At 41.2% G+C, this 25212-nt stretch overlaps 1 protein-coding gene across 2 annotated transcripts in view; it reads left to right on the forward strand.

Annotated features, from left to right (window-relative positions):
• Positions 1-25212, forward strand: part of RASGRF2 (Ras protein specific guanine nucleotide releasing factor 2) — a 237149-nt gene that overhangs the window by 130600 nt on the left and 81337 nt on the right. For both annotated transcript variants that reach the window (XM_047070691.1, XM_047070764.1), the window contains exons 14-17: positions 2335-2583; positions 3209-3597; positions 9802-9927; positions 12601-12690. In XM_047070691.1, the coding sequence (XP_046926647.1) occupies positions 2335-2583; positions 3209-3597; positions 9802-9927; positions 12601-12690 (854 nt within the window). The remainder of the gene's footprint in view (positions 1-2334; positions 2584-3208; positions 3598-9801; positions 9928-12600; positions 12691-25212) is intronic.

Raw genomic sequence — 25212 nt, forward strand, 5'->3', positions numbered from 1 at the left:
AAATGGATTACCTTGATCAGCCATCTTCTGGACAGATTGACTTATTTAATAAAGTTCTAAGGTCTTTTTACTAATGAGAAAATTAAGAACCATAAAAGTAAAGTTGATAAAGGGTCACATAGTAAGTGGAAAAAACAGCCCCACACTATTTTCAAGAATCTCAAAAAACGCACTTTTGTTTTTTTGAGATCAGCTATGTGGCTAAAACAAACAGACCACCCTTACTTCCTCAGCAGGGGTAAGCTGCTCATTTAAAATGCTCTTTCGAGCCTGCAAATGAAGTACTTTTGCATGCACCCAGCATTCGTTGGAGTGGGCAATTTCCAAAAGCAAGCTAAGAAAGTTATTGATTCCATTTTATTTGAAAGAAAATAAATATATAATTTAAAATCCCTCCAAGTGCTGAAGGGGCTAATTAAGGGCACTCACAACAAGCGAACTGATTCTCAGCAAGCACTTGCCTCACTGAACGTTCCTGGCCCTGCAGCATGTCCTTTAATCAAGTGGTGAAATCCAGGACTTCACCGATTCACTGATTTTCTGAGATGTGGCAGTGGTGGGAAACAAGGAGTTCCGGAAGGGAATGCGAGGGCTCTGGGCAGTCCTAGCAAAGGGGTGCATTTCTTTGAGCCCCACTTGGATTCAGCCTCTGCTTCCAAGCATGTCCTCTTACAAGCGTGTCTTCTCTGTTGGCTTCTTTTGCCCTTTCTAACAAATGTGTACCACGGGCTGAGGGCTCTGAGCACAGCCAAGGATTGTGAGGGCTGCTGTGTGCATCTTCCCCCTGGTGTGCTCATCCACCTGGAGAGGCTGCTCAGGCATCCAGGAAATCTGGTAGGCTTAAAGAACAGCCAGTTGGGAGGTTTTATAGAATAAGAAAAAAAAATAAAAAGCAGAGCACTGCAGGGGGCAATGGTGGATACTGTTGATGGAGAATCTCTCCCATTACCTTTTTTTTTTAATGAAGACACTTTTAACACTGCAAAATATTGCAAAATAATGAAGACATAACGATTCACACAATTTATGAATCAAACTGTACTCGTAAAATGGATAGCCTTAAATGCATTAATAAGCCAGGAAGAATGAAATGAATTAAGCATTCAGTTCAAGAAGTTACAAAAAAAAAGAAAAGAAAAAATAAGCTGTTAAGAAAGTGTGGGAAGAAAATAATTAAGACCAGACACAAATACATTAAAATATAGAAAAACAGTAGAACTGGTCAAAAAGCCAGTTCTAAAGGGAAAAATACCTAATAATGTAATCTGTTGGTCAGTGTAGTTAAGAAAAATGGGGGGAAGCACAAATGCTCAAAGTTAGAAGTGAGGAAAAAAATAACCACAGATATAGCAGTGTTATCTGTGTCTCCCTCCCCCCTTCTATTGGTCTGTGGGAAGAATGTCCCCCATGACTTAGTTTTCAGCACACTTCTGATATTCTGATTTAAGGGTATAAGCAATGCTCCTCCTATATAGGGCTTTTGGCTTCATTTCTCTCATAAAACTTGATTGAACTAGGGAGAAAGGTGAAAGCAGAATGTACCACCCCAAAACATGCTACTTGGGCATATTGACTGAGCTGTAGGCACTTGAAAAATAGCAAATGCAGGGAACTCTGACCTCTTCTTATTTGCGTAAAGACAGATCCTCCAAAAGGCACTCAATTGTCATAAATCCCCTCCCTGAGAATTTCATCAACCAGGGAGGATTGACTTTTATTATAGGGGAGGAGACAAGGAGTCAATATCACACCTAGATGAACTGTCCCCAACTATCCTACCTCCCATCTAGTCTCCTAAGGGCCCATTCATCTTTCCTAAAAATCATTTACTCTCCCCTAAGAGGCCTACACCATCTCTCCCCCCACCCCACCCCCCAACCTTTTCCCTATTAAGATGGTATTTAAACCTGAATTCTAAGCCACCTCTGGAGTTGCTCATTTTTTCCCGGTATCTCCCATGTGTACATGAGGTATGCATGTTAATAAACTTCTGTTTGTTTTTCTCTTGCTAACTTGTCTTTTATTACAAGCGGTTCAGCCAAGAACTCAGAAAGGTTGAGGAAAAAATATTTTTCTTGCCCTGCAGAAGCAGTCCACAGAGTGAAATGAGTTATTATTACCTTCTCCATAATTAATTCTGACCTTTCTAAATTATAATGGCATATTTGATGTTTTTATAGCCCTGCCTATGTAATAAGTCATGTCAACGTATTTTATCAACTACAACGGGAAGCCCACATACATATGTGTGTGTGTTTCCGAAAACGGAAATTCTCAGTGGCTGAGAGGAAGCCATGTCCTGGTTTTGTTCTTATGTTCCTGCTTTGTGTGTAGGTCTGATGCCCGTCTTCATAAAGATGACACCGACATTTGCTTTAGTAAAACACTCAACTCCTGCAAAGTGCCCCAGATCCGCTATGCCAGCGTGGAGCGCCTTCTGGAGCGGCTGACAGACTTGCGGTTTCTTAGTATTGATTTCCTCAATACCTTTCTGCACACCTATCGTATTTTCACTACGGCAGCTGTGGTGCTGGCGAAACTTTCCGACATATACAAGAGGCCTTTTACCTCCATCCCCGTCAGGTAGGCCCAGGATTTGCCTGTCCTGAAAGTTTGCCCCCTAGTCCCTGGATCTCCGTGCAGATGAGCATTTGCTCTGCAGAGCAGGATTGTCTTGCCTGGGAACTTACACACCCCACCTGTAGCAGGGGTGGGTGGAGGTCACAGAGAGTTCTCCAGGGACGAAGTTGAGAACCCTAAATTCCCTGTCATCTTTGCCGGCTCTGTGATTACTTGGAAGCTAACTCCATTGTTTTAGGCTTTCCTATTTTTTTAATTTTTTTTTTTAACAGTCGTGCTTTTCAAACTTTAACATGCATAAGAATCACCCAGGGGTCTTGTTAAACTGCAGACTGTGAGTTAGCATGTCTAGAGCAGAGCCTGAGTTCTGCATTTCTAACAAGCTCCCCAGAGATACCAGTGCTACTAATCTTTGGACCACAGTTTGGTAGTAAGGGATTAGTCAAGGCCTAAAAAAGTGTCTGTCTTCCTTTGCCAAATGTGTGGTATATAGGTAGTGTTAAATGAAGACAACAGAAGTGCCATGATGTTGTGGCCTTTTAATGTAGAGAGTATGTTCTTAAATAACATCAGGGGAATCGTTTTCACTTGGCTACAATCTGTTAATAGCTTCTGCTCTTATTTTTAGGTCATTAGAATTGTTTTTTGCTACCAGCCAGAACAGTAGAGGTGAACATTTGGTAGATGGCAAATCCCCACGCCTGTGTCGCAAATTCTCTTCCCCACCACCACTGGCTGTGTCCAGGACGTCCTCCCCAGTGAGGGCCAGAAAGCTGTCCTTGACTTCTCCATTGAACTCAAGGATAGGAGCATTGGACCTGACCACCTGCTCAGCGTCCAGCAGCCCTACCACCACCCACAGCCCTGCTGCATCCCCACCGCCGCACACTGGTAAAGTACCGTTGGATCTTAGCAGAGGCCTTCCTTCTCCAGAACAAAGCCCGGGATCTGTAGAAGAGCATGTAGATAATCCCCGCGTGGATCTGTGTAACAAGCTAAAACGAAGTATTCAAAGAGGTATTATCCAGCTGCCACACCCCGTGTTTGCTGGCCACCTGCTCCCCCACCATTCCTTCTAGAACCCTAGATCCCTTTCTTTTTAGCCCTCCCACCTCCCTGTAGAAAGTAGAATGAATACAATGGCTAGTTAGAAGAGAAATTCCCGTAAGTCACTCTAGCCTGTATGGAAAAGAGAGCAACTTAAGCTGTCCTGAGATCTTCTACAGTAAAAGGCTAATTATAGTCAGTTGTGTATGGAAGAACAACGTTATCTGAATGGTGTTATTGGAACATTCTTCATGGAATTTGATTAAGGCTGGTTGGATAAAGAGCCTAACATGATACTCTGTGTAGAGGTGAATGGTGGGCACTCTGTTCTTTGAGCTTGGGCCTTCCAGAGCCTTCTGCTCCAGTGTCTGCCTTGAATATCTGTACAGCTTCCAGCCTCCCCTGCTAAGGATGACCCAGCCTGGAAACATTAAGATGGCTTCTTTGGTTTAGTTATCAAGGCAGTGCTTCATATTACAATAGGGATATAGGGAGAGAAATAAAATATGAGACAGTGTTCACGGTCCATGACAGCCAAAATGTGTGTGTTTTTTTTTTTAAAGTGAATTAGATGATATGTTTTCCTGATTAAATTCTCTAATGATTTTCTATGGTACTTAGATTAAAGTACATTCTCCCTCACAAGGCCTCCAGATCCTATGAGACTTGGATCGTCTCTCTCTCCAACCCCTGTTCCTATAATGCTCCCTCATCTACTAGGATATAGTCACATGGATTTTCTTTTTCTGTCTCAGTAACACATCAACCATCTCTGCCTCAGGGACTTTGCACATGATTTTCCCTCTGCCTGGACAGTCTTTCTCCATGTAAGCTCCATAAGATCAACGAGTTGTCTGTCTTGTTCATCTCTGTACTCTCAGTGCCTTGGCCAGTGCCTGGCTGGTAGTAGATTTTTGTTAAATGAATGAACCAAGCAAAACATTCAGTGAACTAAGAGTCCTGTGTTATGTCACCTTGTCTTCTGCAGCTTGGTACATGTAGGGGTCAGAGGAAGTGATCCTTGTTGCTTTTAGTGTCTCTGTGATGAAAATAAAAAAGGTTTCGTAGCCAATTAGCAAATAGCTTTTTGTTTTCTGAATGATAACTTATTTCTTTACTGATAACATAAAAAAAATTGGGCATTTAATCTAAGATCACAAATTTCAAGGAGGATCACCCAGATGGAAGCATAAACCCTTGCTTTTCAACCAGCTTAAAGCTTCCAAGTACTTCTTAGCTCAGATAATTTAAAAATAAGCTTCCCGAGTGAAGTACTTAATGGAATTTTAACTGGATGGTTGTCATCATCAAAAGTAACACCCTCTTAAACAAGAAATTCTTTAAATTGACAAGTTAGCAACTAAGGAGGAGGAAAGAAGGAAGATAATTAAAAAGTCATTAGAACAACAAGCTTTGGTAGAATCATGATGGATTCTTCTCAGGAATAATGAGGCAGCGCATAAGCTGACAAGTGCATCTGGGGTTTGATCCAGCCCCAGTGCTTGGGAACCTCTGTGGAGAGTGTGACTGAAGGAAATTTATCACAGACCTGGGCAGGGTGCCCTGGGAAGTACAGGAGTTTTCCAGAATATGGGAAGTTCTGTTCCTTCCTTTATTGGATTGCAGTAAATAGGAGAGGAGAAGTTTGGGGCTAAGTCTGGATTCTTGTGTTATTTTGAGTGAGGAGAGCTTTAGGAATAAGCATGTTAGTGTCAGACATTCATGGATCTGAGGTTGATCTAAATACGTGCCATTGTTCTAGAGGTCTTCAGTCAAGCTGCCCACTGCCTGCTGTGGTTAATCCTTCCAGTTTAACTTGTTGCCCACAGACTGTGACATTGTTCCCCGACTTCCCTATTCTGGTCTTCAGAGCCCAAGCCCAGGGTGTGTAGTGATGGTCCAGTGTCATACAAAACCTGTTTGCCCTACTGTCTAGGATGGAAGTGTGGTTACTGGTAGGAATTAGCAGTTTTTCCCCTGGATCAAGTTAGACTCAGGGAGACCAAGATAAATGAGAAAGAACTGGATCAAGTTCCTGAGGAAGGACACTGACAAAGTCTGCAGAGGCTGGTCAGTGCAGATGTTGGACTGAGGTACGATCATTGTTGACACAGCTAGTGGCAGCTGGAGAGCTTGTCATGTGGCAGCAATGAGCATTTATGACCAGTGGCCGAAAGTGGAGGACGCCTATGAAGAGTGGTGTGGTAAAAACATTAGGTTCTTTCCCACATTAGAAAAATAGCTGAGGGCTTAATGCCCCTATTTTCACTGGATTTCCCCCAAACAAATGATTTGCAGTTAGATTTTTCAGGAGTTAGTTTATCCACGTGGTTCGTGAGTTAGAAATGTCTCATTGTTAAGTGCAGAGCTGCTCTCTGGGTGATGGGGAGGTTCCAGGACTGCATCACGTGGGGCCCATAGCACTTGATGAAGTGCCCTGCAGCCAGCCTCTCCTCCAGAGAAGTCAGCTCCTCTCCCCTCTGTGTTTCTTGCTCACATCCGCTACTTGTGCACCTCCTTATCACTCACTGATCGCCCTCCATTCCTTTCACGCCACTTCTTTACATCTTTATTTCTTTTCCCTTTCTGTAGCTGTCTTCTGATTACTCTTAATGTATTTACTTCCTATATTGTTCCCACTTGTTCCTAGTAAGTAGTTAAGGTGGTAGTTCAAACAGGAACATGGTACAGCTGGATTAAAAATAAAATGGGTAGGAAAATCAGGCAATGCAGAAAATTGGATGAAGCCAAGGGTATGGTTGGTGAACAGTGAACACAACACTGTGGCCTTCTGCAGTTCCTAGAGTTGCCCTGGTTTTGGTTCTGAAAGTAATCAATTACGTGATTCATATTGAAACCTAAGAATAGACTGGTGTACAGGCACATTTTTTCTTGCTACTGGGACTGGAGAACAGTTTATCCTGTGCATTCCCATAAAGGAAACATTGTGAGTAGAAAGCTCAGAATTAACACTGGAGGCCAGGCAGCTCTGTGGCATTTTTCTGAAGAGGTGAAACAAAAGAATCATAGACTTAGATTTTTCTTTTATTTTGTATTGGTAAGTGGGCAATATTGGCCATGAATAGCCCTAAGAAAGTCATGGATAAAATGCTTTACTTCAGAGGCACCTGGGTGGCTCAGTTGGTTAAGGGACTCTTGATTTTGGATCAGGTCATGTTCTCACGGTTCACGGAATTGAACCCCACATCGGGCTCCGTGCTCACATAGTGGAGCCTGCTTGACATTCTCTGTCTCCCTCTCTCTCTGCCCCTCCCTCCCTCAAAATAAATAAATAAGTTTGAAAATGCTTTACTTCAGCATCAGTCTGACACGTTCTGTGTGTGTGTGTTTTGTGTGTGTGTGAGTGTGTGTGTGTGTGTGTGTGTGTGTGTACACGATGTCTTTAGAAGCCAAGAATGCTGCTGTGTTAACTCCGCTGTCTAGTCTTGAAAATTCTAATTGGCAAAGAAAAGGGAGACACTGATCTGTCTTTAATTTGAAAGATGTTTGCATGTGCTTTGCATAATGTTAACACTTAAAACAGTTGGCAAACTTGAATAAGAATCTCATGCCAACAGTTTATACATTTTTGGCTTTTCACTTCAGGATACAACTCCATACAACCTCATTCCGTAATACAGCTTCCTCCATTAGGTCCCTACTGAGGCCATAGGTCTCTCTCACTAGATCAGCTAGACAGTTTTGGGGTATACCGCTTGAAAAATGCAAGTGACATTTGTCTAGTTTTATTGCCATTGCAATGATAATGCCAACCTCACAGTATTTCCTGGCAAGAGAACTTCAAATGACATGAAGGGAAAGAAGAGAAATAGGAACTGTCCTTCAAAGTGAGCAAGACGATGAACTTCAGAGGGGAAAATAATGCACTTTATTTTCCCCCCCACCCAGTCCCCACATCTGTTCCAGGCTCACTTATGACCCGTTAGTGCCCTCCTTTCTTCCTATCAGGCAGTCCCCACCATATTCTACCCTCGCTTTTTCTACAAAGTGCATATATTAGCCCAACTCACATCTGTGTTCCGCTTGATGGTGGGATCTCAACAAAAATCAGAGCAGAGGTAGGCGCAGAGGGAAAGGTCACAGGACTGCTCACTGTGTTTGGGATTCTTACCCACCAGCGTGCACTTGGGTCATGGCTGTGCAACCTAGTGTCAACGTTTGCAGAGCAGTCCGCATCGCTAGTGTCTGTTTCTGTGTTCTTAGCTTGAAAATTGCCTGCCTGTGGGCTGAAAGTGCTCCCAATTTTAGCATTTGTTTTGAGCCCACATCTGCCTACTCGTCTTGAAAGCAAAGCTGTTTGCATGGAACTTGATTGAAAGTGAACATGCCAGAAGGAAATGCTTCTTTCCCCCACCCTGCTGGCATGGATTCTTCTCTCTGTAGCTGCCTGTTTGCTTACAGTGTTATTCTTTGCTTTCCTGCTCTTTCAGGGCATATTCGGAGCCTGACCATCTCTCTCACTGGGAAGTTTTTTGGGTTCAGTATAGCTGACTAAATGATTTTTTCATTTGCCTCAGAGGAGTGAATGGTTGAATCAGACCAAGGACACGTATTTGATATTCTGCTTGCTCTTGCAAAACAGATGCCTTCCATTACTGAACTTTGAGGGAGTTATTTAGAAAATAATAAAACTCACAGCTAAGCACTGATTTTTTGTCTGTATCCTGCATCATTGCCAGCTTTACTGTAATTATGTCATTCAGGGAAAGAGCCTAAGCATTTCCCTTCCCTGGCCCCTTTCTGTTTCAAAAGAACAGAACTGTGGCCGTATTTCCAAAGAAGTAAATCACATGCAAGAAGTCGTTAGGGATTTTAGAAGGGTTTATTGAGTGAAATCTTGAATGGAATGGCAGAGGGAGCTGAGTTGAGAACAGTCCTGCTGATGGGGGGGGCGGGGAGGGGGGATGATGTGAAGTTAGTGGAGGTGACACAGCTCTTAGTGGTTACCGAAAAGCCCAAGGAAGCAGAAATACAGAAGTTGCTGGAAATTTTTGAAATTTTTGTAGTGCTTTTCCATGAAAGAACATCCACAAAGTTGTAGTTTTACCTGGTTAATAAGCTAGTGGGAGGGATACAGAAACATCATCAGTAATAGCCTAATGTGACCCTAGAATGATGTGCCTTTTATTCAGAGGATCTTAGCTGCAGTGAAAAGGCTCAAATGATCTTTAACTCTCCCCACAGTTCATTCTAAAAATTTCCACTTGCCTCCTGTTGACCACTAGCTTTAGATTGGGGGTATCCAATGGAACTTTCTGGGGGGACGGAGATGCTCTATATCTATGTCGTCCAGTACTGTAGCCACCAGCCACGTGTGGTACTGAGCACTTAGAGTATGGCTGGTGCAAGTAAGGAGCTGAAGTAGTAATGTAACTTCAGTTAATTTTGATTTAAATTTACCCAGACACACTTAGCTAGTGCTAACATATTGGGCAGTGCAGCTCTCAATCCTTAGGAGTCCCCAGAGCTTCTTGGGAGACACATTGGTAGAGATTCAAATTTTAGTTGGCTTAAGGGGGCAACCCAAGCAAAGAATTAGATGAAGTCCCAATTTTGATCCCAGTCTGATACACAATCTGGAAAAGTCCCTCTTCCCCCACTCTTCTGGAAGGCAGGGAACCCACAAGATACCCCCATTTTTTAATGTTTACATTTATTTATTTATTTATTTATTTATTTATTTATTTATTTATTTAATTTATTTCATTTTTAGAGAGAGAGAGAGAGAGAGCAGAGAGATGGGGAGACAGAGGATCCCAAACATGCTCTTCACTAACAGTGGGGCTTGAACTTACAAACTGAGAGATCATGACCTGAGCTGAAGTCAGACACTTAACCCACTGAGCCTCCCAGGTGTCCTTCCCCTGGTCTTTTTAACATCCGCTGTTGTGTTGGATGGAAAGGACTGGGTAGGGTCAGCCAGGTTCAGCAGGGTCAGCAAGACAGGGATAGAGAAGACACTGCATTTAGATTTAGTGACATTAGCACTCTGCCAGGAGGAATGACTTGATTTCATATTAAAGCCCTTTTAAAATGTAGACTAATCCAAAAGGCTGTTCTCCATAACGAACCTTTGTGTTTCTGTGCATAACCCTGACAAGGAGGTGTTGAATTCATGGCCTTCTTGTTAACATTCATGCTATTGTCAAGCAGCTGTCCTAGAGTCTGCACCAGTGGACCGAGCAGGAGTGGAAAGCTCCCCGGTGGCGGACAGCTCAGAACTTTCACCTTGCCGGTCACCCTCAACTCCTCAGCACCTCCGCTATCGTCAGCCTGTAGGTGAGCTCAGAAAGGGGGCGTGGAAATATAAAAGTGAAAGATGGTTTCTAGCTTCTAACTTTTTCTTTCGCCTTACTGTTTCACTCCCAAAATATTTTTTTAGTCTCAGTTATGAAAATTCATTGGAAGCAAACAATGTCAGTGTCAAGTAGTGGAGTAATAGATGATTAGAGAATATGTCATTAGTATAACTAATACTGACTTGACCCCATTATGGCATTGCACTGTGTCTGGAGTAACATGAATCAAGAGGCTTGTCCTTAGGTGATAGCTAGTTGAAGAGTCTCCATGCTGGTTTTATCAAAATGTTCCCAGAGCCCTGATACCTTGTCATAAATCCCAGTGTACTCTATATTAAATAGGCTCACCTGGGGCACCACAATGCGTGGGGGACCTTATTAAGGTCCAGTTGCATGGGACCCTAATTATCATTATTATTCACGTGGTAGAACCTGGTATATTTTCTATAGTTACGAAAATTATAAAGCGTCTCCCAATTTGTTTTAGAACATACCAAATGTCCTCTAATTGGAAGATAAACTGTCAGACCAAAAGGTAGAAATCTTTTCTCTCTCCATTGTTTAAATAAAAAATTCAAAAAATAGTTGATTTTTGAAACGTTTTGCAGTGGCTTGCCATTAGGGTATGCATTCAAATAATGTTTTCCTATTAAATGAGTTACAAACTTTACACATGTTTTAAACCTTAGAAATACTTAAAAACAAATTAAGTATATGTTAATGCTTACATTTTTCTTTACTAATAAAAGAAAACAACAGTTGTTTTTGAAATGCTTCCTTCTTTCTCCTCAAGTCAGTTATTTGAACCTGGAAGAGAAAACTATTCAGTTATGGAACAAGATTCACCCCAAGTAATCCAAGTAAAATGTAGACATTTTTTGACTTTCATACTTCTGCATATGCTCCAAATGGCCATTTTGTTTGTAACCTTGGCCATGGGGTAGAAGCTGTGGTCATTGCCATCGGATCTAAGAGAGGCTAACCTGGGTCAGGCTGTTGTCAGAAGACTTGCCCAGAAGGATACCAGCCCTTGGGGAGTGGACTGATTTCAGACTTCTGATCAGTCATGGGTTACCCTGGCATTTGAGTGATTCTGGTAAATGAAGGTGGCAAGCAAGACTTCCCTGGTCTACTATGGAGTTAGCCAAATCTCTTTACTACTCTTAGAGCTTTGGTCAGTCCAGGCCTTGGCAACTTTGTTGCTACATGGGACAGACCCCCTTTTGAGTTCATGGTAACCTGGAAGAGTTTGGGGTCAAAGCCCATGGAAGCAAAATTCTACCAAGGCAAGAGATAAATGCTCTTCACCTGGTCACTATTATCAGGGCTCTATTTTGTAGTCCCTTTTTATATATTTATTTTTGTATATAAGGTTTTGTAATTTATATAAGCAGTATTTGTAAATCCTATCTTGAATTAAACTGTCTTTTCTTTCTTCTCTGATATGACTAAATTTCACAGACATAGGACCATAGGAAGGAAGCTGAAATCTGTGATAAAATAGAAGATCCAAATAGGGACAGTATCACACATTTTCTTAGTGTGTAGCTGAAATTTTGCCTGTTCATCTGTCCTCTTGCCACCTTATTCTACAAATATTTAAAGTCTACTGCTAAAGGAGTGGGTAGAGCTGTTCTTTCTCCTTGGCTGTATTAAGCAGCTCTTTTCTTCTCTTATTTATTTATTTTAAGCATGGGTACATCACTTTAGGGACAAACTAATAAAAACCCTTCAGTCAGAATCACAGTGAACTATTTTCACTAAAAGCCTGAATGAGGAAGAACAGTGAGGTTGGCATGAGCATTATCAGATCCTGTGTGTAAAATATCTAAGGAGGGAAGGGACTGCAAACAGGTGCTCAAAGCATCCTTTGATTTTAGAATTCATCCTAACTTTAGAGGTGTTTTGAGAAGAAAACTCTATTGGTAATATGATGTAGGACATTTTTAAAAAATATTTTTATATTGAGGTATAATTCACATACCACAAAGTTCACCTTTTTAAAGTATGCAGTAAAGTGGTTTTTATTTATCCACAAGATGGGGGTGGCCATCACCACTGTCTCACTCCAGAGCATTTGTATCACCCCAAAAAGAAACCCTGTACCCATTAGCAGTCTCTCCCCACTCCCATCTCCCCCTAGCCTCTGGCAACCACTAATCTACTTTCTGTCTCTATGGATTTACCTATTCCAAACATTTCATATGGATAGAATCATAGAAGACATGACTTTTTGTGATTGACTTCTTTCACTTAGCGTAATGTTTTCATGGACCATTCATGTTGTAATATGCATCAGAACTTCATTCCTTTTTTGTAGCCCAGTAATATTCCCTTGTATTGATATAGCACATTTGGTTTATCCATTTGATGGTTGATGGACATTTGGGTATTTGTACTTTTGGGCTATTAAGAATAATGCTGCTGGGGATATTCATGTATAAGTTTTTGTTTGGATATGTTTTCACTTCTCTTGGGTATATATCTAGAGTGGAATTACCGATGTAAAATCTTGTTATTTTCCTATTAACAAGGACAGTACAGAGCATTTGGCCCAAGGCTTCATCCAGTGCAGGAATGAAAATGAGAATTTTTATTATCGAATATGATCTATCTGCCTCACCATGCCATTTCCATTCTTTTAAATAACCAGGACAGACGGCTGACAACTCTCACTGCTCGGTTTCGCCTGCTTCTGCTTTTGCAATTGCCACAGCGGCTGCAGGACACGGGAGTCCACCAGGTGAGTAGGGGCGAGCAGCCAGGTACACACTCACAACAATGTATATTATTAAATCACTGGTCTTTGGCTGCCAGTGTGTTGGTGATACACTGGGCAGCTCATCGAGAATGCAGATTCTCAGCTCCCATTCTCAGTGCATCAGACTGTCTTTTATGTATTTATTATTTGTTTATTTACTTATTTTTAACTTTCTTGTTTGTAGTTGACACACAATGTTATACTAGTTTTAGGTGTACAACCTAGCGATTCAACATCTATACGTTATGCTGTGCTCACCATAAGTGTAGCTACCATATTATGGACTGTATTCCCTATGCTATGCCTTTTATTCTCATGACTTACTCATTTCATAGCCGAAGCTTCAATCTCCCTCTCCCCTTCGCCAACAGAGTATCTTGTAAATAAGCACCATCGGGGCGCCTGGGTGGCTCAGTTGGTTGGGCGTCCGACTTCGGCTCAGGTCATGATCTCATGGTCCGTGGGTTCGAGCCCCGCGTCGGGCTCTGTGCTGACAGCTCAGAGCCTGGAGCCTGCTTTGGATTCTGTGTCTCCCTCTCTCTCTGCTCCTCCCCTGTTCATGCTCTGTCTCTCTCTGTCTCAAAAATAAATAAACGTTAAAAAAAATTAAAAAAAAATAAATAAATAAGCACCGTCAGGTGAGTCTCACACAGGTGGTGTGGGGGGATACTATAAAGAACTTCTGTATCACAGAAGGATGTGTTATTTCTCCCATGTTGTTTTCTGGAGTTCTCTAACCTTTTTAGCCAAATTACCAGGCACAAGTGTTTCCTTTTTAATTGAGTACAATGCTAAAAGCATATGCAAGGTGGGAGGGAAGGCTTGTGGAGGGAAGGAAGATGGAGGGGCTATTGCTTTAGCTGACTCATAATTCACTTCCAGTAGCTTTATGATGCTTTCTGAATTCTCTTGGTTAATTTTCCAGGTAATGAAGTAGTACTTAAAATGAAGGCACAGTATTTTAATAGATGAAAATTATAATTCATTATCTCTGTCTTCTTCTCTCATGTGCAAGAAGGACATTATGTTAAAACAAATCTTTATGTGGTTTCAACAGCCTTGTTGCTGTGAGTATCTTCATCTAAACTAACCCCGTGGGTTCTAATCATCATGCTTTGTAGAACCATGAGTGAGGGTGTATTTTGTTAATTAGCCATTGTTCACCTACACCAAAAGAGTCCATTTCTAAAGCCTATGAACCTGTATTCAACAATAGTAACTAGTAGGTACTATCTGTGTGACTTCTTTCTAAATTGAAAAACAGAGAGAGATGTTCTATAATGAACATGAAGTATATATATATATATATATATATATATATATAATACATTATATATATAGTATATATATATAATACATTATATATATAATACACTTATATATATATAATACCTTATATATATATAATGGAAATCTTTGCAGATTAACCACATTCTTCCTCCAATATTTTGCCACACATGCTGCATTTGATGTGGTATGGAAAATTAGGGTGTTTTTTGCTCTGTTCTCAAAACTTTCTCCCAAAAGTCCCATCAACATAACACGAGACAGCCTGTAATGGTAATAGCACTGATGTCTTGTCAATCCAGTTGACTTCTGTTGTTGACTCCATTCTGTAATAATGAACATTTTTTGGTGAAGTTATAAAGGAATCTTCATTATGCTCTCAGCAGAATTGCTTATCAACTGTGATTCATTGAGACCTTCTCTTCTGTCTTTCATTATCACAAGCTAGTCTATCTTTGGAAAGAGCCTTCTCATAGGTTTCATAATTTAAATATGGTTCATGAAGGAAAATAGTTTTTATGTTAATTTACAATGACCCTATTTCCGCATTTGCTGGAGGCTGGGTAGGGGAAGGTTTTTCCTTTTCACCTGGGATTGCAGCAAAAGTTCTAATGAGCTTTCAGGAATGGCTTTCTGACTTTGACTTGTCTGTGCATAATGGGCCAGAGTGTAAAGTAACCAAAACAACAAAGTCTTCCTCACCATTTGAACACTGCTGTTTCTGCTGCCCTTCTTCTTACTTCTCCCCTGGAACTGAAATAGCTTTAGGAAGAAAACTCTCTTCAGTGAGCCAGCTGAGGAGGGATGGATGGTGACTGACCACAGCCAGTGTGGCTAAGGGCAGGGTAGCCTGACCCTGAGTGAGCAAACTGCTTTTTTTATTATGGTGCTGCTGATGTTGCCTGTAATGTGATGGTGCCCCATAATTCAATTTTAGAAGTAAAGGAATTAAAGATTGTATTTGGCACTGTCTGTGGCCCTACTGTAAGGGTAGCATGTTGCACATGGGTCAGTTGCAATGGCTAATGGTGGTAAGAAAGGGGGTTTCTTCTGGAATGGAGGCCAGTATATTCCTGGGGCTCAGCCATTCCATGGATCCCCGTAGGGGATTCCTGGAGAACTCGACAGAAGGGCTGGTTGCACAGGTGGCTGGGGAAGGTGGACTGGGAGCAGAAACAGGGAGGTGTGAAGGCAAAGATCTAGACTTACTGACAAGCCAGGGAGAGTATTAACTGCCCTGTGAAGGGCTAGACCCAGATGTTCAGGTGTTCACGGGAAGGGAGTGCTAGATAGTGGTTAACTCCCAAACCAGACTTTGTGCCCACCCTCTGATTCAGGAATCGCCATCCCAGATTCACTCTAGAACCTAAGGAGTCACCAAGGCAAGCAGAAGGAGAGGTTGTGTAAGTAAGTGAACACTGTGCTTGCATCAGCCTTTACAGGCTCCTGTCTGCTTGTATACTATAATGTGGGCCCACCTGATGGTGCAGGTCTGCTGTGTCCCAGCCCATGGTAGGAAACAAGGTTCCGCCCAGTTAGGCCATGTGGTCTGCAGATTGGGCTTCCATGTTTCAGGCTGTCTTCAGGCTTCCTCCTTCTTTAATCCTCTCCCACGTTCACACCCCCATCCCTACCCCCAACTCTGGGTTAGACCTGCCAATTAATGATTATGTTTTCAAATATTCACCCCAGGCATTTGCAGATTAAGCTGTTTCTCTTTAATTATTGCTTGGAAGGTTTTGCTACTTCATTAAAAGAAATTTCAAATTTAGCAAGAAAGTGGACAGAAATTTTTCTTTGTAAAGACACCAGACAAGCTGCACATGCTTGGCCCTAAAGGCAGAGAAAGATAATTTTATTTGTGGAAGATGGTCTGGGATCCACTCCCTGGGGTCTGAGCCTGCCTAATTTCCATATACAATGGGAAAAGCATGGATTTTACCCACTGCTTTATTTTAGTACCTAGAGCCCTACCCTCTCCAAAGATAGATAAGTCTCTCCTTCCGTGTCATACCCTCTTTGCTTCTATTGGAGGTTCCTCATTGGAGATGAATGGCCCATTCTGTGGGCGTGATTGCAACCCTAAATCAATCCTTGTTAACTTCATATTATGAAGACTTAACAGCTTATTTAGCACTTGCCTTCTGATTGGCAGCCAAGTTACATTGGGCCCACTTATGGCAGGATCTAGAATTTGGGGGCCTAACACTTATACAATTTATCTCAAGGAAAAGAATATAAAATCACAAGTACCAACCTTTAGGGCACCTCCCAGGGCTTTGGAAGAAAGCTCAGAAGCTTAAGCGTCATCGGCTTCCTGGTAAATCTGCTTATGAGTCCGCTCCAGGTCATTCTTGGAATTACAGCAGTTATAGGAAATTTTGCTCATTGGGGAGAGGGAATTGGGGGTAGGGGACCAGTCATCCTCAGTCAGTCAAATAAGTGCCCTGTCCTGGAGTGGAGCTTTAACTTTGTACAAGATCAAGACGAAGGGCAATCGACAAGGTCTTGTGTGCCACTACACTGGTTGCAATATGTATTTTAAGCATCTGCTCAAATTTAGAAGCTCTGCATTAAAGTAGAAACTAAACTGTGTGCATTTCAGATGGATGCTGATACAGGGAATCTGCAGGTGCAGTTTGGATATACTGAAGATATGAATAGAAATGCAAATCCAATGAATACACATATCAAGGCACGTCACTGTACTTACTACACACCTGAAGCTCTAGGGTTAATTATAGAGTTTATGAAATGATCTCAAATAACATATGGAAGTGTGAGGTGGGTTCTTTTTATGAGACTAGAAGTAATGGCAGTGGAGTTACCACAAGCAACTCTTGATTATCCATGAGCAGATTATATGTTTTACCATTCTATGCAAGTCAAGGTAAATTAACAAAATAGAGGAATGGTTGAATGTACTTAGAGAAAAATTAATGGCACAGTTACAATTGCTTAGGGAAATAGTGAGTTTTTTACTGGTGATTACTTGGTGCTTGTAAAGTAGATTATTCATAATCTGTTTTCTCTTCTGTCAGACCACTCAAGTCAGTGTAGTCAATAGTAGATAGTAGCAGGGAACTGCTGGAGTGTAGGAGGTGTGTTTGTTCCTTCTCTGGTTACAGCATTCCCAATTTATTTCACCGAAGCTCTGACCCCTCTAGACTATGTTATTTTCTTCTTATTTTTTAAATGTTTATTTATTTGTTTTTGAGAGAGAGCACGAGCAAGGGAGAGGCAGAGAGAGAGGGGGACAGGGGATCCGAAGCAGCCTTGTGCTGATAGCAGAGAGCCCCCACGTGGGGCTCGAACTCACAAATTGGGAGATCATGACCTTAGCTGAGATCAAGAGTTAGACGCTTAACCTACTGAGCCACTCAGGTGCCCCCATTATTTTCTCCTTAGATAAGACAGGAAGTGGGAGGGATACTCTTCCCCAAGCTGGTTAAGGCTTAGACAGTCTTTTTCCCTGGAGAGTAGATCTTTGTTACAGAGAAGGCTCTGGGCATATTTCACAACGGTGCTCTTCTCTCTTACCTGCAAGAGCCAGAAGTAGTATGCCGGCCCCTCAGAATGTAGTCCCCAGCAGTTCTACTCTTAGGCTGGTCCACATTCAGCCTCTAGCCGTTGAGCAAAATGACCATTTGCTGTTGCTGCCAGTTCATGGCTTTAGCGACTTCTACACCAGATAAGCAGATATCAGCGATATCTCTCGGGATGTACCTGTCCCTCCAGATTTGAGAGTGGTCATTTGTCCTACAGCCTCAATTTTCTGATGTGGCCAAGAAAAGTCATTGATTTTCAGTTTTTCCAGCTTTTCTTCTTGTAAGGGCAGGTGTGTTAGCTTCTAAGTTCTTTACATGTCAGAGCTGAAATTGAAAGTCTCACTTGAAATTTTTATAGTGATTCTATTGATTCTGTAGGTCAATTTGGGGAGAATTGTCAATCTTAACAATATTTAGTCTTTTAATGTATGAATATGGAATGTCTTTTTATTTATTTAGATCTGTTCTCATTTCAGCATTGTTTTTTAATTTTTCAGCATATGTCTTGCATTTGTTTTGTTGCATTTATTCCTAAATATAAATGACTCTTTTTTTGTTTGTTAGTACCCCCCCCTGCCCTGCCCCATAGGAGGTATCATAGTTTGGGACATATTTTCCATTGTTTTGTGTTTTTCCAAAATATTTAAAAAAAACATTTTTTCATTATTTCACCAAAGATAGATAGCTATTTGAAGTTTAGGGGTTAGAATGTATCTAATTTATATTTTTAAGTAAAACATTATTATCACTATTATTAATGAAAAGTAAAGAGCTTTGGCAAACCAAATTTAAATTAACCATGATTCCAAGTCTTATTTTTAAGCACACACACTGCAATGAGAGTTTTGAAACTGTGAAGTTACATCTTTAACTGTACCAGGCTGAAGAGCAGCTAGGAAGGCTCCTGTCAGGTGGTCACTGCATTCTTTTCCTGGAAAGATGCCCTACAGTAAGCTAGGTCACATGGAACACCTCCTCTGCTCATCATATGTCTTTGATACTCTTTCAAGCAGACCCAGATTCTGATTCCAGCTGGCCTGGGCACCCTCTTTCCTGACTGTGTCGCATTGCCAAGTTCACACTCTTTGTCCTGCCCTTTCCTGGGCTCCATGCAGACCATTCTCCTCTATTACTGTCTCTCCACTGCACAAGTACAATACGGTTGATTGTGCTTGTTCTCTTCTTTAATTCACTCACATTGCTTAATTGCCACTTGATTGCATTACGGTTTCATCCATTTTAGGGCCAGGCAGGTAACGGAAGGATGGGCTGGAGAGCTGATGCCATGCATGGGGGGACAGCCACCGCTCAGCTCCCCCCGATTTTGCCATGAGAGTACACAGACTAGGGCTGTCATATCTGTTTTCTTTCTTAAAGAAAAGCCAGAAATCTGGATATTTATGTGAAATCTGTTTTTAAACACTAGAAGTGAATTCATACTTTAAAAATACTGTCCAGGTCAAACAAAGTACTTCTGAGGACCATATTTGGCTGTGAACCACCAGTGTGTGACCTCAGATTTCCTGTAATCACTTACATCTGGAGTGTAGATTGACGGAGATAAGATTTCCTGAGACATGTCTACATACTAGCAATGGATTCCTGATCTTCTTAAGGACCCTCTCCCTGACCGTTTCCTATTCCTTTGGCCCAGCTGCTCTACAGGAGGTCCATCTCTTCTCCTCCACTTGACCACTTTGGCTTTTACTGGGTAATCTTATCTCGAAGATCTGAAGGATGCCTCATCATCACCCCCTCACCATAGAAGTAATAGCAGGTACCATTTTTCTCCATCTAGTTTTATAGATTTTAAAGTAAATGTGAGACCCAGCGTGGTAGAGGGCTTGGCCCTGGTACTTGCACTTACTGAGAATGAGGCTCATTCAGATCTGTTCACTGTCAAGTTCCAGCTTTCCTTGTCCTTACGGTTCCTCTAATCCCACATCACATCTCCTTCAGAAAGAACAAGATCTTGGGAAACTCAAATTAATTGATGTTGTTACTGATTCTCCCTCCTGTCTTTGTCTGCAACACACCTGTTTCATCTTCCCACTGATAGGTGTGCTTGGCCCTCACCTGACAGGTTCAGCAGCTGGTGACTCCAGACAGATGAGCTCTGGTGACATTAGTCATCCATGGGTCAATTCTGACTTGGCCAGCCGTGGGCATTGAGGATCTGTGATTTCCTTCACAGGACTGCAGAAGCGAGGGCCTTAGTACAGTGATAGCATCTGGTCGGGGGAAGCGTTTATCTCTGAATTGAGAAGTGGATTAAATTTTCCGGAGGATGTTGATTACCATGAATTAAGCGAATGTCACATACATACCCTGCTATCTGTAGTCTGGTTCAGGATTTGTGAGAACACTCAGCTCTGTTTAAGTAGCTTATCTATTTATTGAGTGATCTTATAAGAAAGGCACAGGATGTGGGCTTTTTCCAGTGTCTGTTTTACAAGCTAAAACTGTAAATGCAGGCAGAAATCACAAATTGATTTCCTGTTTCTAACTCAGAAAGCTAATATCATGTAGATATTTCATTGCAGTGATTCTCAATGGGATGTGGGTAGGGTGGAATGAGAACAGTTAGGGACTTCTTTAAAATACCTTTATCCCCCTGAGGATTCTGATCGGCTTCCTCCCAGAGGCAGGCACTCCAAAACAGATATTATTGATGGAAATGGGCTGCAATGTGAATTGTGTGAAAACTGAAATAAGGCTAAGAATAACTGCTCTACTATTTGCCATCCTTGGAAAGACTGTGCTCACTTTCTTGATCTGATTCTCAGTCTCCCAGTGTCCTGTGTCCTGGTAATCAGGGCATCGAAGGAAACAGGCTGTCTATCTAACCCAAGTTAGCAACGGCGTTCAGAAATCTAAGGTCAGAATGCTGGCTGCATATAGTGTTTCTCATTTGGGGCTCTTCCCATCTTTTCATTTTCTGTGCAACACACCTTGTCAAAGTTCTTATTTATCTCCTCCTTTCCCTATTGTCCAGTTGTCTTTTTTCTTTGGTATGTTCTCATCTCTTGGAGTTCTGCACTATTTCAAGGAGGTATGTTCTATTGCCAGGGCTGGCTAAATACTTTGTAGGGGCCAATGCAATAAGAAAGTGCTGGTCCCCTTGTTTAAAAAACTATAAAGAATTTTAAGACAGTGATAGTTAAGCATTAAACCAAGTGTGGGCCCTTCTAAGCTTAGGGCACAATGCATTCCAGGTTTCAAACCATGAAGCCAGCCAGGCTTGCATCCTGTAGGCTTGTCAGGAGTCTGATAGAATCTTAATGCTCAGGATATGCCCTTTAGTGCATTTCCAGGGTTATATCCTGGTCCTGTAGAGCTTCTCCACAGTGAAAAAGATACTAATAGTAAAGCAATCCTGTTTGTTTTGAAGGTGAAAAATCTTAGGCTGGAGGAGACTAATTAGAAAGAGAAAAAAAAAATCTAAACCCAGGACTCCTGAATCTTTGAAGATTACAGATTAAAAAAATTAACATACACTACAGTACTTTTAATAATGAGAGAATGTAATCTCTGATGAGTCAGAAATAATTTCACTAATGATGACTCAGTGATCATAAAACAAAAATAATCCTCATATAAAACTAAAACATTTTCTGGCTTCCTGGACTTTTTGGTTTCTTTTTAACTTTTGTAATAAATGCAAGAAGGCAAATAATCAGTAATAGGCATGTCAACACTACAAAAACTTGGAAATCATTACTCTGTAAAGTTAAGATTAGCAGTCCCAACAATATGTAATGAAAAGTGAAAATTTTCAGTGAACTTTCCTTTTTTTAATGTTTATTTATATTTTTTGAGAGAGAGAGAGAGAGAGAGAGAGAGAAAGAGCATGAGTGAGTGAGGGGTGAAGAGGGAGACACAGAATCTGAAGCAGCCTCCAACTCATGCAGGGCTTGAACTCCCAGACTTCAGGATCATGATCTGAGCCAAAGTCAGATGCTTAACCGAACAAGCCACCCAGGTGCCCCAGTGAATTTTCTACTGGGAGAAATAAGCAGTGATACTACTGTGGTATGTAATATTGCATCAGCTCCATACATTAAGAAGGATGAGATAAGCTTTTAGTTACAACTTTTTTCAAAGTAGTATATCAGAGATTAAGTGTAGCAGTAGAAGTAACATATAGAAGTGTCTGCTTGTGCACAGTTAATGGTGCAAGTCAGCACAGGTGAACCGAATCTTAAAGCTTCTAAAGTCTATGGTAAGAGAGGAATGGGCTTTTCATCTACCAGGAATATCCCCTGAGAGCACAGGTCCTGCACGTGTCCTAACCTTATGCAGCCCAAAGTGTCTGGTTCAGGTTGTTTCTCTTACCAGCATTTGTGGCCTCGAGCCTTACAATTGGTGGGAAGACCTGAAGAAGCAACTTGTTAGCATGTAATTAGTCTGTTTTATTGATTGTGAATCATTGTAATTGTGGATGGCTTTTGCAGAGCGTCTCCCAAAGTCATACCCACATCTTGTAAACCCCTGTCTTATGCTGCCCTCTTGGGCATTTCTATATACAAATTGAGTCAACATGACAGTAACAGCAACAATAAGGTTACATCATTCTATAGGGTATATATATGAAGCACTATTTTAAGCTTTATGGATATTAACTATATGTGAAATAGTTACTGGCATTATATTTTCTTGTCAGTGGAGGAAATTAAGATACAGAGAGTTAAGCAAATTATCTAAGGTCACATAGGTATTAAGTGACTGCTTTGAATCCTGTCATCTGGGGAATGAACAGAGGATGTACAGCACCAATTATCAATCCCAACCTCTGCCTTGAGTATATAGAGCAGGGCTGGAACTTCATCCTTTGGGTTTCTCCAGTGCCACCATTTTGTTTGGAGAAGGACATGAACATTTCTGTTGAGTGGTCTGGTGGTTTTAAAAATATGCCCCCCAGTGCTTTCAATACTGCTTCCTTCAAGAGGTGGAGTTTAATTTCTTCAACTTTTTATGTGGGTAGCACTCAGTCACTTGCTTTTAACAAATAAAATTAAGCAGAAGTGATCATGTTTGAATTTGACACCTAGATCATCAAAAAGCACACTGACCTCTCACGTGGTCATTCTCACTTAGATTGCTTGTTTGGGGATGGCAGGGGTGGGATGCAGGAAACCATCTTCCATGTCATGAGGAGAGGCCCATGAGGCTAGCAAGAAACTAGAAAGTAGGCCTCTGGCCAACAGCTGCATGAGTGGGCATGGACTTAGATTTTCTAGCTCCTGTCAAGCCTTTAGATGACTATAACCCTGGTGGTCATCTGGATGCAACCTCATGAGAAACCATGAGCCAGACTCACCCCTCTGAGCCACTTCTAAAACCTCATCCTGAGGAACCTATGTGACCATAAATGTGTTTGGAGTCTCTAAGTTATAGGGTAAGTTGTTGTGCAGCAATAGATAACTACAGGTAGTGTCATGGCCAGGTTATTCATAATCAAATTGAGTTTAAGGTGCATATTTTTATTGTGGAAAGAGAAGCATGTCTGGGCTATTCCCTGTGAGACAGAGCACCCTGGGCGTATTCCCTACCAAATATTTTGAAATTGAAGAATATATCTAAAGTTAACATGTAGCTTAAATCTACTTTATATTTCAAGATCTCTAAATAGTCTTTCTCTTCTCCCTTCACCTGTAGTGCTCTGAACTGAATAGACTGATTTTTCAACTGAGAGCTGAGAGCAGTTTGATTTTAACAACTGTTGCTTAGCAATAGGAAGGAATCTAATGGCTCTTCTGCAAACTGAAAGGAGCCTCCCTGTGTAGCTATTGTCTGTCTGTAATGCTGAATTTAAAATTGTAATTACCATTTCGAGATGAAATTGAAGCTGGCCTTTGTGACACATTACACTTACCCTAGCATCTCAGCTACCCAGGGAATTGTACTGCCCCAGTTTAAGGCCCTTCTGCAGAAGTGCTGGTCTCTTGGAATTATGGAGCATTTTAGAAGTGTCAGACAAAGCTCTGAATCTGAAGCTAGTAAACTCTGCACTGGTAGGTGGTTTGTATTCTCTATATACTGACTTTGTGATTCTAGGACCAAAAACTTGGCTCTTGAAATGTTGTGACTAGAAACCAGGCCAATGATATTAGGGGAGGGGACTATGGAGGGATGGGGTTTGCAGACAAATTTTGGGGAGTAGGAGAAGGTGGGAAGTCTAGCTGCCATGTTTTTACTACCCAGCTCTGATGGAAAGGCTCTTAGAAATGTCAGCTGCTTTGAATTTTTAAACAGAAGGTCTGAATCTAGTTGTTCATCAGAGAGGTTGGTATCGAGATTCAGAAATCTCTGCCTGGCTTAAAAATATTATTCTTTCCTGCTCTTTGGATTAAATGATGCACAAGTTTATTTGATTTTATTTAATCTTCAGTTAGTTCTCTAGATCTTTGTGTGTACGCTCTGTGCCATTCCAGGTACTATGGAAAGATAAAAATGAAGTATGAGGCATTTTTTCTACTTTCTAAATACTGATGATCCAGTTGAGGAGATTAGATGAACAGGCATGAAGTAAATCTCAAATGATCAAGATGGGAATGCCAGATAACTGATAATAATCAGTATAATTATCGGCCATGTTGTAAAACTTTGGACTTGGAAACCAGGAGAAAATATCACAGAAGCAAAATAACAAGGCTTCAGTGCATGACCCTGAAAGAGGAGGTTAATATAGTTTCAGAGTATTTCATACATCCTTCAAATTAGTTAGATCTCTCTGAAAATAGTTGTGTTTTTTTTTTAACTTGGAGACAGTTTTTTCCTCTGGATCTGCAATTATTCTTTATGGGCACAGGCTCCCTGGTGTGTGTGATAGTCTTAGGAATTTAGCTGGTTTTAGATTAAGTGAAGGCAGCATCTGTCATATTTGACTAAATTAATATTGCCACAATTTCTACACGGGCATCATAATGAGAAGTGGTGAAAGACCTACACTGAAGCAAATTGTATTTAAGTGGCTTCAAAAATCAGGTGCCATAAACTTACAGAAGACCCCAAATAGACTAGTAGAAATAGAGTAAAATAATAGTATTGTTGTGTGTGTGTGTGTGTGTATGTGTGCGCATTTTAAATAAATGTAACAGATAGTTGTGGGGGGCTAAATGTCTCCTTGTTCAGATATTACTGGATCATCAGCTGTAAGGAGTCTGAGGGTAGGTATTTAAAGATAGTTTTTAGCATTTGAGTGGCAACATTGCCTATAATCCTCCTTCTCTTCACAGAGTTTTCTTTGTCTTGCATCTAATTTTCAAGATCTTGTACACAATTCAGAACTAATTCAAAATAGTGGTAGAGCATTTGGGATAAACCTTCATCTGGCAAATAATGTTATGTCATATCCCTTATTGCTGTGGATCGTTCTGTGGATCATGCATAACACAAACCACAGTCCCCTCAAGAGGCAGGCGCCCAAAAGCAAATAGTTTTAGCAAAGGCTGGTATCTGCTGCCTCCACGAATTTACCTTCCTCAATGCAGTGTTAAAGATTTGTCAGTGATGTCCTCACTTCCTTTTTTCTATCCTAGCATTATGGGTTTAGAAAGACAGTCCTATACCTTATGATTCCAAAGCCCTTTCATAAGTAATGACATATGTGTCCACCACAGCAAGTCTGGGAAGGGGGAAGGCAGATACAAATTCCTCTTCTGTGTAT

Source organism: Lynx rufus, unplaced genomic scaffold (genome assembly GCF_022079265.1).
Source record: "Lynx rufus isolate CCGP_SWC_20201006 ecotype Redwood Valley unplaced genomic scaffold, mLynRuf1.p SCAF_1, whole genome shotgun sequence".
Taxonomy (NCBI): Eukaryota; Metazoa; Chordata; class Mammalia; order Carnivora; family Felidae; genus Lynx; species Lynx rufus.